We start from the raw sequence: 12,322 nt of genomic DNA, 5'->3' as shown, positions 1-12,322 counted from the left end.
ACGATTAAATATTTGTAAACCCCCATAGAAGGTTTTTGAATAGTTATATAACCTAAATACAGGGTAATGCATCCTCTAGTATTATTATTCAAATCAGGTCAAATCAGAGGTGGACAGTTGTGCAAAAAAGAACTACTTCTTGTTTAAGAATTAAACAACACAGTGCACCCTCCTCTCTGTATGCTTGTTTGTTTTTTTGTTTTTTAAAAAAATATAATATACATTTAGATGGATGATCAAAGGGCTTTAGTGACACTCATTGACACGACAGCCTCGCAGGAGGTTGTGGTGACATCAGTGGCTCCTTTGTTCAGCCTGTGCTCATGTTCTAAAGCAGCCAGCGGCACATCCTCCACCTCTCAGGCTCTCATTAATCTCATTAAGTCCAGTGGGAACACAAGCTAATAGGAGCTGATTGGCCTGTTTCTGACTGACTGGCTGCTCATTCATCATACGCACACACACACACACACATGCACACAGTGCAAGAGAGTTGTTTGGTAGCAAAAATTAAACTTTATTTTCTTTAAAATACAACCAGGCTGACGAACTCATGAATAGGGCCACAACTAACGATTACTTTCATAATTGATTAATCTGTCGATTATTTTCTCCATTCACTGAGTATTTGCTTGATGAATGAATTTGAGTCCACAAACTAAAATGATTCACTTTTAATGATTTATTTTTTATTTGAAGCAAAGAAACCAAGAAACATTCACATTTAAGAAGCTGAAAAATCAGAAAGCTTCTTTAAATCGCTGAAATTGATTAACCGATTATCAAAATAATTGATTGTAATCACTTATTGATTGAATAATCGTTGCAGCCCTACTCATAAAGCCATAGCAAATATCTACTTGAAGTAATCATTACAACTACCTGACTTCACAAGAGAGGAAATAAGCACTACATGGCTCCAGCTGGTCTCTAGTGAGGAAGGTAAAAACAAACATAAAACATACACATACACAAAACTAAACTTAATTCCCAGTGCCCTGCTGTGTGTTAAAATTGCAGTGACCATGGAGAAAAACACCAACTTTGTCTTCTGGTGAAATTATATTATGATTATATTATATTATGTGTGGAAAGAGCAAAAAAGGTTGGTGAGCTTAAAACATTTACCTGCACAAAGAATTACCCCATGGCTGTCCATTACAAACTCTCTGTCCTGCAACTTACATTTTACAATTTAACAAAAGTAAATTGTTTATTGCAACAACTTCCCCACAGCAGACAGGTTCTGAATGAGAGCTGCAACATTTCTGCACTTCATAATAATTGTGTTAAATTCTGTGATGGGGTCCAGCTATTTAAAAAAAATCAAAACATAATAATAAAACTGTTGAAAAAAATATTGCATAAAAATAAGTATATACAATATACTATACAATAATATGTACACAGCCTTTATGAGTAGGTTTTGTTTTAAGTCACAATTGTTAAAATACCAAATATAAAAATAATATTGTTGACACCCAAGGGCAAATATGTAAATGTTGCAGTAGATGTTTTTTAGTTGTAATGACTTCCTGTTTACGTCATGTGACTCATGTGACTGATGTGCATCATCACTGCTCTCAGTTAGATAGAGCATTATGGGATGCTGATGAGTACCTGTTGTGTGGGAATCACTTGACTGAACAGACACACACACACGCGCACACACTGATCTGAGCCACATTGCATTGGGGCTAACATCAGTTTGTGTTACCATCAATGAGGGTAGTGACATGGAGTAAACCTCTCTCTCTCTCTCTCTCTCTCTCTCCGTCTCTGTCTCTCTCTCTGTCTGTCTGTCTCTCTCTCTCTCTCTCTCTCTCTCTCTCTCTCTCCCTCTCCCTCCCCCTCCTTAACCCTCTGGGAGTGTCTGTGATTCTCCCAGATGATGTCAGGCATGATGATTGTATGGGCCAACCCTGTAATCAATGTACACGTGCACACATGCACACGCACAAAGTGTTTCCTAAAAACACTGATCCAGTGCTGTCAGATTAATTTATCTGATTTAAAACAAAGTCATCTTTACCTAAATACAATCCTAAAGAGGATGACAAAAAAAGAATGTCAAATGCATCTGCACAATGCTGATTAACATGACTCTGTGTTTCTCAGTGCAGCAGTTTTGTTTCTTTTCTTGTCCCATGCATGCCGCACACAGAGGGACAAATTTATATCACCACTGAGCAGGTGAGACGTAAGAAGCAGCGCTAGAGGAGTAAGACAGCGTCATACAGCAGCTAAAAATAAACCTGGACATTCAGTAGGACTTTGGCATTGTACTTCTGTTATGAACATGGTTTTTAGCTTCTTATGAATGTGATCATCTAATCTTGAAGATCCATGCTGTGCCAACAGTGCTCCCCTAAGAACTGCCTCACCATGTGTCCGCGTGTGCAAATCTGCTACCTCACAGCTTCACATAGTTGTCCAGACTGCATCCAGTCTGGACAAATACCGCTACGGTAAAAAACATAAACAACACATAACTTAATGATGTGCTGTAGAAAAATGTATCTTGTCTTCTAACACACACGGCTCCATTTCCTTTGCACTGTGTGTGTGTGACAGGGGAACGACAGGAGAGAAAAGCTGCATCATATATTATCGTTGTACTCGGAAGTCCACAGGGGAGGAATAGAGGTTCCACACTGGAGCTTTAAAATTGAGATATTTTCTCTCTTGTATTTGGGTCCCTGTCATGCCACATTAAAATGATTCTACCACTGCTGGCACCATGGATGTGTCCTTGTCCCTCTGCATGTTAACTTGCTTGCCTAAAATGACAAGCGTGAATATTGAAGTATGCAAACTGACACAAAGCCTATGTCGTTTTCCTGGACAGAAATAATGTACATGCAGCTGTTTGCAGACATAGGGATTGTATTAAAGGTTTATGGTTTTCAAAAAGGACAATTATTAATGTTGATCCATGACTTTTTTAAAAACAATTTATAATTAACTTGTCTTGTTGTTGGTCAGCCCACAAATCTGTCTTATAATGATATTTCTCTTTTAAAAAAAAGCACATTTCAACAACAAGGAAAAATACTTACCTGCTTCCAGGATGAGCATAGATACGAAACATTGATATTATTACCACTTTCATATGTGTCTGTAAAATATGAACCTACTATCAGCAGCTCTAAAGCTAAAAAATACTTTCAAGCTCTCATCATCAACAGCTTATGTGACTATTTTGTATTACTTTTTTTTTTTTAGCAGTGGTGTGTGCCAGAGAACTATACATGTTATTACATGTGGCTTACATGTTGTAGGAGCAGCAGTGGAAATCTCTACAGAGATATTTATTTTACCTGGGAGGAGTAGACACTGTCTTAAAGGCTTCAGTCAGGGAACATACGTCTCCGAAGCTCATGAAACGCCACAGATGTCAGATTTTCAAATATTTTATTGCAGTTTGCAGAATAAAATTAACTTGGCCAGTAACAGGTGCACACATTATACCTCCACACACACACGCACACACACACACACAGCACTGCAGAGGTAATTCTTGTGTAGGTGTCTCCAAAATCAGCAGTTTGAAACATTTCTTTATTTAAGTTTACAATATTGTGTCTCTGTGTTTCAGCCAAACACTTTGGTTTGGATGAAATATGTAAGGATTCATAGATGAAAAATGCACATGAAAAATATGACATGGGTGTATTTCTTGAAGTATGAGACTATTCCTTGAAGAGTGTGAGAATACCCGCTTCACCTCACTGGCCTACACTTGTTGTAAATCGTGTGTAAATTGATGAATTCCATCATTCATTCTCATTCATTCTGTCATTAGGTAGAACTGGACTCTTACGCAGAGATGACACCAGCTTTAATAGTTTATTTGATGTTCTGATAATGAACATGTAAAAGTCATGGCAGGTGGTATCATTGGTATCCAATAAAGTGGCTGTTTGCTCTTTGTAGTTGTAGTGTATTCAGTGAGTGGTTTCAAAGGGGCACAAACCCCAGTCTCCCGTGTCTAAGTCATGTGTTTAAAATCACATTCAGAAAATTAATTAGGCGGTCATGTGAAGTGGGACAGTGCAGAACAGTGTAACTTGTTAATATAACTGCAAAGATTCACACACACCATAATGTGGCACTTGCAGAGTACAGCCAACTCTCCAGTCCTGAGACCAGTTTTGCTTACTGGGGAACAAACCAGTGAGTTCTTACCATAAGAGTGTGAAGACACAGTGTACAATAAAGTAGCCTCACAGAAAACTACAATACAATTCAATCTGATTTACTAAGGCTGCAGTAATTATTACCTTTGTGAAGCCTCTAATTTATAATATTAATGTTTAATTTTAATTAATTTTGCCTAAAATGTGACTCAAGCTTCTGGATGAATTTTGTGTTTTTCAGTGAGGGTTCACTTTGATTCTTTCACCCTCCTGTCCCTGGATCTCTTTACTTCTCTCCCTCTCTCTGGCAGTCATTTCATTAATTTACCATTTCTCTTTATTTGTCTCTCTGTCGCACTGTGATGTGCACACTCTAAAACTGAACTTTCATTTCAACTTGTCTGTTCATTTAGCATTTATTAATTAATTTAATATTGGAGATAAACATTTCAGACAAATGGCATTACAGAAATCGGTTTTACAATATAGTTTTACTATAATGGCCCTTTAAATGTTGTTAATTTAATTTCAGCAGTTATTTAAATGAAACCTGGGGGTGTGTATTTATAGGTCACATATTCAGGCTTTAAAAATGGGTTTGTTTTTTGTGTTGTTGAGTCAAAGTTGTGATTCATTTCATATCACATTTTTAGTAGTGATGTAAAGTAGCAATAATCCTGCAGAAGTCAAAAGATAGACCATTTTTCTTTTCTTTTTGTTCATAAAAACGAGCCAAGTGAACTACACAAATACAATCCAATTTCAAACATTTATAGTACTTTTTGTTTAGGTGTGTTTATATAGTTGGTGAAAATGAAAGAAATGTTTCATCAGATTGTGCTGAAAAAAAGGATCTAAGACACTCTTTATTGCACATTCTTATAGCCTCTGTATAACATAGTAATGGGAAAAGCCGCCGAGGTCTGAGATAAATCTGAGTTATTTAAACTTTGCAGACAGTTCTCTACTGAAAACACTCATCACAGTCTGCCAGAACAAAACTTTGTCTAGGACATTTTGTTCTTCCTCTGCAAAGACAAAGCGAGCTCTTGGCTTCAGCTCCAGCTGCAAAAGTTTGGAAGCCATTTGGGAGCTTACAGGACAGACTTCAATCAATTAAGCTGCTTTTCCTTCTCCCTGCTTCAATTGCTTGAGCCTGTGTTGTTCTTTGCTTATTAATGTCTGCCGCTGCCACTATTTTTTACTCAAGTAAGATAGCTGTAGTTGTGTTACCTTTTCTTTTCTTTTTTTAATTTATTAGTGCCTGCATGTTTAATCACAGCTGCTGCTGTTCCTCCAGTCTTCAGGCTGCAGTCTGGGCGAGTAATGCTACATTAAAAGACAGATATACAACACATAACTTGCTGAATCATCATAGAAATAAAATGTAATCTAGTCTAGCACAGAAGAAGAGCTTGCGCTCTCTGTATGGTGTACACACTTGAGCTGCCCACAGTGATCAAAGCTCATAATAAGCATGATCCTGCTAATCTTCTACGGTGAAATAGTATACAGTATATACTGTATCTATGTATATATAGATATATATATGTATGTATATAACAGACAAATATACATGCATGTGCCTGTCCTGAAAAACTGACATCTGCTGGTGAATTTGTGACTCAGGCCCTGAGGAAGTGTGGGGTCTACTGATTAAAAATGATTGTCTATTTTTAATATTACTTGCGTCCACCTGCCACAGTGGCTTTTTACCAGCCAAATTGTTTTGTGCCCTAAATAAAGACAAACAGCTTTTTGAAGGCTCGTGGTCCCTAATTGCCTCTAGCTTCACGTTTTTTGTCCTGATTTTTGCTGAGCCATACATACAACAGTCACGACAGTCACAACAGCACATTTCTACTGTACTAATGTCATAAACAAACCAGTCACGAACCTTGCCAATTGACCTATAAAATGTCTTCTTTAACTTTTCTTGGAATCAACCATGTCATCCCCTTGTTGGTCTGTTGTTACAACCGGCCTCTTCACCCCATCAATATGTTTGATGGGGTTTTGGACCTATACAATGTTGGACTTGCTTGTTGAGTTAACATGTGGCGTCAACATGTGGCGTGTAGATTGACAGTTTCACCCGCCAAGTGTGAAATTGACCCGCATTTGGCGTGTGGTCGGGTGCTAATTTCATGCCCTGATTGTGTAACACAGGCCAACACTACTTTTTAAGTGTTTGTGTCATTGCTTACTTCACCACTTGGGTGTTTATGATTTGTTAATAATTAAAGTAAAAGATAGATTTAGTTCCATTTTTGGTGGCCTGTAGGTTATGGCGTGAGGAGGAAATGATCAGATTTTGGTGGTGATCCGGATATGCTAAACAATTGTTTACCTTTGAAAGAGGAGCAATTGTATTAATTGTGTGGGAAACCAGGTGGCCATGGCGTAGGTTTGGAGTCTCTGAGTGGTTTTTCTAGTTCATGCATGTATTTGTGTGTTATTTAACGTCACATGACCGCCCCATTTGTTGTCACCATTATCCTGCGGTAATCTTTATTCTTTAGACACAGCCTTACTCCCGCATCACAACCTGAATGCGGCTGATTTAGACTCGCACTGAAAGATACACACACCAGGATAACACGCGTTGTCATCTGTTCAAGCAGAAGGGCGGACATTTCAGACCTATGTAAACAACAGTAGGATGGAGCAAGAATGTTAAATTGGATAGAGGCAGGTGTGTTCATGCATGCTTCAAAGGCCCTTATCAGTGTGAAACAGCTCTGAGTCATGGCGCTTGTTGACCTTAACAGGTCATCACACAGCTACTGTAATGGCACACAGCTCAGCTTACACCTGTTAACAATTAGGAATACAAAGACATATATCCATTGCAGGAAAATCAATATTTACATGAGTGGAAGCATCTGGACTGTTCTGTGGCATCAATAGAGCATGGCAGTGATTCTCCATGTTTTTGGTCCATTTAATAAGAACTGAGCAGATTTTATATTAGTGCTGAACAATGTCTCAGTGGTAGGGAAATCAAGTTATGTCATTCATCCCTGTCTCTTTTTTCTTTTGACAAAATAAAATATTTTTGATTTGTGGTAAAACTATAGGCTCACACAACATTACCACAACACTATAGTAGATTTATTATAATTTATTTATTTGTTTGTGATGGATGGTCATAAAAAACTTTCAGTAGATAATTGTGATGACTGCCTTCAAACGTTTACTTTTACACCCAAGTGAAGTAAAAGTATGCAAAACATCTTTCTGAAGAAAGGGGTGACTTAATAAAAGGCAGTGGCTGCCTTAAAACAAAGCACATAAGAGAATTTAAAGAAGAGCGCCTTGAGTGACAGTTAATCCTAAAAAATGAACACACCATTTCCAGAGGCTTCTATGAAACTGTATGTCTGGCTGGCTTGCTGCCTTTCAAAAAGGTGGCTTGGGAATGTGTACTGCTGCAGGGCTCTCTGTCCGTGTGTGTAGGTGTGAAGTCTGAGTGAGCAGCGTTGTCTTCAGTGTCTCTCTGTGAGCATGAATGTGTCTGCGTGACTCTGAATCTTTCTGCACGCTGTCCATGTGTGCTTTGTGTGTTTATGTCCTTTAAATCAACACGAAAAGAGCTTTAGTTAATGGGCCTTAAAATCTGCCAACTCACTAACCTTTCACATTGAGAGAGCCAGAGAAAGATAGAGTGAGAGAGGCAGGGAGGTAGAGAGAGAGGGAGAGAGAGCGAGAGAGAGATTGTTTGTGTGTGGGAGAGACAGAGAGAATTGAGATATATATGAGAGTGAAAGGTTTTTTGTAAGAGAGAATGAAAGTGGAGGTGAGACAGTGAGACAATTGGTTTTCACAATAAAAAATATATGTGTGTGTGTAAATGTCCAAATTCAAATACTTGTGTTCATCACAAGGTAACATATTGTTACTATGGAAACACGCTGTTGATGCAACAGGACATACACGATTACTGAAGACTTAATATGTTTGTTTATTTCACCCTGACTACTCATTGTTCCCAGTCAGTCTTTTTTATTCCTTACGTGATATACTCAATGAAACAGTGTTTCTTTATGCTGCTGCTTGATTTTGGGTTTTTTAGCTCTGCAGCCTTCAAAGAGACAACCACCTTTTGAAGTTCTTGAATGCAGTTGAATGTTTCAAAAATAAAGAGCGATTTAACGTTTAGATTTAAGTGTTGTGTAAGAATTAGTGACATCTAATTGTGAGAATGCCAATTGTAATAAACAGACTCCTCTGCTCATCTCTCCCACTTTACCAAGGACATCAGGTAAAAAGTGATGGTCTTCATATATAAGACTGAATGTAATTCCTCTTCATTTGTAAGTAAGCTGATGCTTGAAAAAAATACAAAATTCATACTCTGGCTACTGTGTCTTTTTGTCTGCTGTAGAAACATGGCTGCCTCTGTATGTACTTGCCTTAAGTGCATATAAAAGACTTATTCTGAGACTATTTGTGTATAAGTGATAATACAATTATATAGGCAATAAACCCCTCGGAATGTTACACACTGAACCTTTGATTGTCTGTATAGTGTTTCTTTAAAGCCATGCCCATTTGGCTAACTTTCTTTGGTAACATTTTAATTAAAATTTATAAATAAACCTTCTTTTCCTTTTGTTTCTTGCTCTCTCCATTACACAGGAAACAGTAGAATATGCCTTCCTCATCATTTTCACCATAGAGACATTTCTGAAGATTATTGCCTACGGCCTGGTCATGCACCAAAACTCTTATGTCAGAAATGGTTGGAACCTGCTGGACTTTGTCATTGTCATTGTTGGGTGAGTTCATATGTAGATAAATAAACACTGTATGACTATGAACAAACACACAGTAATAAATATGTCAATAAATACCCAGACAAACAGTAATATCCCTTTAGCTCAATTATGCCTAAACCATACATACACATACTTGCTTACACAGCCGCTCACTTACGTAGACACACATCGAGTTGCAGACTCGACATCTAGTTAAGCACGCACTCACATGCACACACACACGCACACACACAAGCCTTGTTTAGTAGGTTTATCAGTCGACCACCTGGCTCCTGTGGGACATAAATTGTGATGAGTTGTGCAAAGGTAAAGGTAAATACAGTATGCACAGTCATGAAATACAAACATACGGTACTTATACCATGTATATCACTACACACACACAGGCGCATGTACACAGAGACAAGTACAAAGCAGACATGAGGCTTTGCTCTTTGTGTTTTGATGGAATTTCTATCACTGCTCTCTTTTCTCAGTTTTTTTTTTCTCCCTTCTACCTCCCACTCCTTTCCTCCATCTCACCCCAATCCATTGTTTCTTATCCAGGTTGTTCAGTGTTGTTCTGGAGATGATAACCAAAGATGCTGACTCTGGTGGACAGTCTGGAGGCAAACCTGGGGGGTTTGACGTCAAGGCCCTAAGAGCCTTCCGTGTCCTACGACCCCTTCGCCTTGTTTCTGGAGTTCCCAGTGAGTAAAGCGTGCAGCTGTTTTTCACCTCCACCAACACTCGAGCCAAATTACATTTCCATATATTTTGCTGTATATATTAAGACCAGTTACAGTATAAGTTGTAATGCTTGAAATCAATTATAAAATTATAAAATTGTTTATTTCCACCACAGTGAGCCTTAGTGGCAAAAGTAAACTAATTCAGGTGGATGGCCTGATGAGTTGCCCTCAGCTAACATACGCTTGCATATTTATCCACTATATTAACTCTGTTGCTGCAGACAGTGATTATGTGAACAAGGTGTATTAGTATTTAAACAGCAATAAGGTCATTCACATTTTGTTACAGGAGGTGGACACAATCTGATCCATTTAAAGGCAGACACAGAGCCAAGAGAGAATCTTAGTGTCCCACCAAAGCAAGCCTGGGTTTTAGTTTGAAAATCAGCTGATATACAAACAGCAGGATGCTCCTGCATTACAGGAACAGTGTTTTCCTGTAGCCACACTGCTGTTGCTGCTGCTGCTGCCTCCATGTTTTGCCACTGGAAAGAACTGTTTACTGCGGCTTCCGCTTCTGCTCCACAAGTTCCACCCGTAATCACTTCTCCAGTAGTGCCTCCAGGAATAAGGTGGTTAGATAATGAAGATATAACTTCATAATGTAGTCATTATCAATGGTTCCAAGCCAAAAGGTCTCCTTTATCATTGGGTGGGTCATTTCTTTCTCTCATGTAATGCAAAACCACAAGCATCAATGGTGCACCTCACTGTTCCAATCACTCCCTTTATTATCCAGGAGATACTGCTTCTGTTTCCCTTCACATCTGGCTGTACCTAAAGTTGACCTGTGTGTGTGTGTGTGTGCATGCGTGCGTGCGTGTTAGTTGCCATAGCAATGACTCATTCACTGGTTTTAAGAAGGGAATGGACTTCTGAGAAAGATGAAATTGTTCAGTTCTGTTGTGCTTTAAAATGGATCCTTGTTTGCTGCACATTTTAACAGTGATATCTCAGCTTTTACGCTGACGTCACGGTTAGCTGGCATGCGTGTGTATTCAGTTGTGAGGATTGCAGAGATAAGGATAATGCTATTATTATTATTATTATTATTATTATTATTATTATTAATAACTGATTGCCCTCATCATTTGTGTTTCTGTGACCATGGTATGTTTGATTTGTGTGCGTGTGTGTATGTAATTGATTATTACAGGCATGAGCGTTCTGCATGGAGTTTGTATGTTCTCCCTGTGTTTGTGTGTGTTTTCTCTGGGTTCTCCAGTTTCGTCCCACAGTCCAAAAACATGCAATATGGGGATTAGGTAAATTGACCATAGGTGTGAGTGGGAGAGTGAATCGTTGTTTGTCTATCTGTGTCTCTGTAATGGACTAGCGACTTATCCAGGGTGTACCCCACCTTTTGCCCTATGTCAGCTGAGCTTGACACAGCGCCCCCCGGTAGAAGATGAGTGAGTGAGAGAGTGAGAGTGAGTGATTATAAAAGACATCACAATAAGCAATAGTAAATTATGATGTGTTTTAATGGCTTGTTTTAACGTGATGTGTGACAAAGAAAAACATTGTACCCTCATCAATACACTGTGTGTGTTTGCAGGTTTACAGGTGGTTTTAAACTCCATTATTAAAGCCATGGTTCCCCTGCTTCACATCGCTCTGCTTGTCCTCTTCGTCATCATCATCTACGCCATTATTGGCCTGGAACTCTTCATTGGCAAAATGCATGCCACGTGCTATGTGAAACAAACAGGTAATTACACTGCACTGAGTTACGCATGTTTTGGTTTCTTTAAGAGGGACCCACAGCAAACATACAGCAGATATGTGCTACATCACAGCTTAGGATAAATGCAGGATTAAATCCCTGAGAATGAATGGACACATGTATGTGAATGGTGACAAGCTGCTGAAAACAGCACAGACCAACAGATGGTGGATTAAACTCAGTGATTAAATGACTAATATCTGGCTATTATGTAAACATGCTTGACCTTTACCCCAGCATTGTTTCTAACATCACAAGGAAAGTCAAAGGACAGTCATGTTATAAAATGTTAATTGACTGAGAACAGTGTAGTGGTTAAGTAACAGAGATCGGTGGACTCTACAGGAGTATGACAGCAGTGTGCAGTGTACTTTACTTAAATCTAATCTCTTCTCCTCGTTCTTGCTGTGACCTGTTTTGATCTCTTTGTATGCAGATGTCAGGAGAGACAATGTAGAATTAAGTCGTGATGTCAAGACCAAGTGAAATGAAAGCTCACATTCTTTATCAGCAGAAGTCAACGTGTGAGAAAAGAGAAGCAAAATTGTTATTAAGAATTGTACACTAGAATTCACAGTATAACAAAATAATAACTTATCAAGGCTAAAACTTGGTCTAGTATGACTGGTAAAATGCAATCATGAAGGTTTTGAGGTTAGATTTAAGAATTGAGAGATGTTTTTCTATTTGAATGGATGTTACAAAGCACACAGACACACACAGCCTCAGACAAAGACCTAAACTGGCAGATAGAGTCTCTGAAGACAGTAGGGGCAAGGTGTTAACTGTAGTTTGCAGTCAGAACATAATATAAATACAAATATTCAGGGTGAACATTTTTAAAAGACTTTGCAAGTGTTGCAGAACAATATTGACTACACAGCGCTCTACAGCAGAATTAACAATTTTCAAACTATGAGATGTGCTGTGAGTGAAGAATGTGTG

The 12,322-nt window shown here is 38.5% G+C and overlaps 1 protein-coding gene across 9 annotated transcripts in view; it reads left to right on the top strand.

Moving 5' to 3' along the window:
* Window positions 1-12,322, top strand: part of LOC122777142 (voltage-dependent L-type calcium channel subunit alpha-1D-like) — a 69,754-nt gene that overhangs the window by 18,641 nt on the left and 38,791 nt on the right. For all 9 annotated transcript variants that reach the window (XM_044038162.1, XM_044038161.1, XM_044038160.1 and 6 more), the window contains exons 4-6: window positions 8,781-8,920; window positions 9,467-9,609; window positions 11,210-11,362. In XM_044038162.1, coding sequence (XP_043894097.1) covers window positions 8,781-8,920; window positions 9,467-9,609; window positions 11,210-11,362 — 436 coding nt within the window. The remainder of the gene's footprint in view (window positions 1-8,780; window positions 8,921-9,466; window positions 9,610-11,209; window positions 11,363-12,322) is intronic.

This window comes from Solea senegalensis, linkage group LG11 (genome assembly GCF_019176455.1).
Source record: "Solea senegalensis isolate Sse05_10M linkage group LG11, IFAPA_SoseM_1, whole genome shotgun sequence".
Taxonomy (NCBI): Eukaryota; Metazoa; Chordata; class Actinopteri; order Pleuronectiformes; family Soleidae; genus Solea; species Solea senegalensis.
Note: the sequence above shows the minus strand (reverse complement) of the source record. Positions and strands in the feature narration are given on the sequence as shown.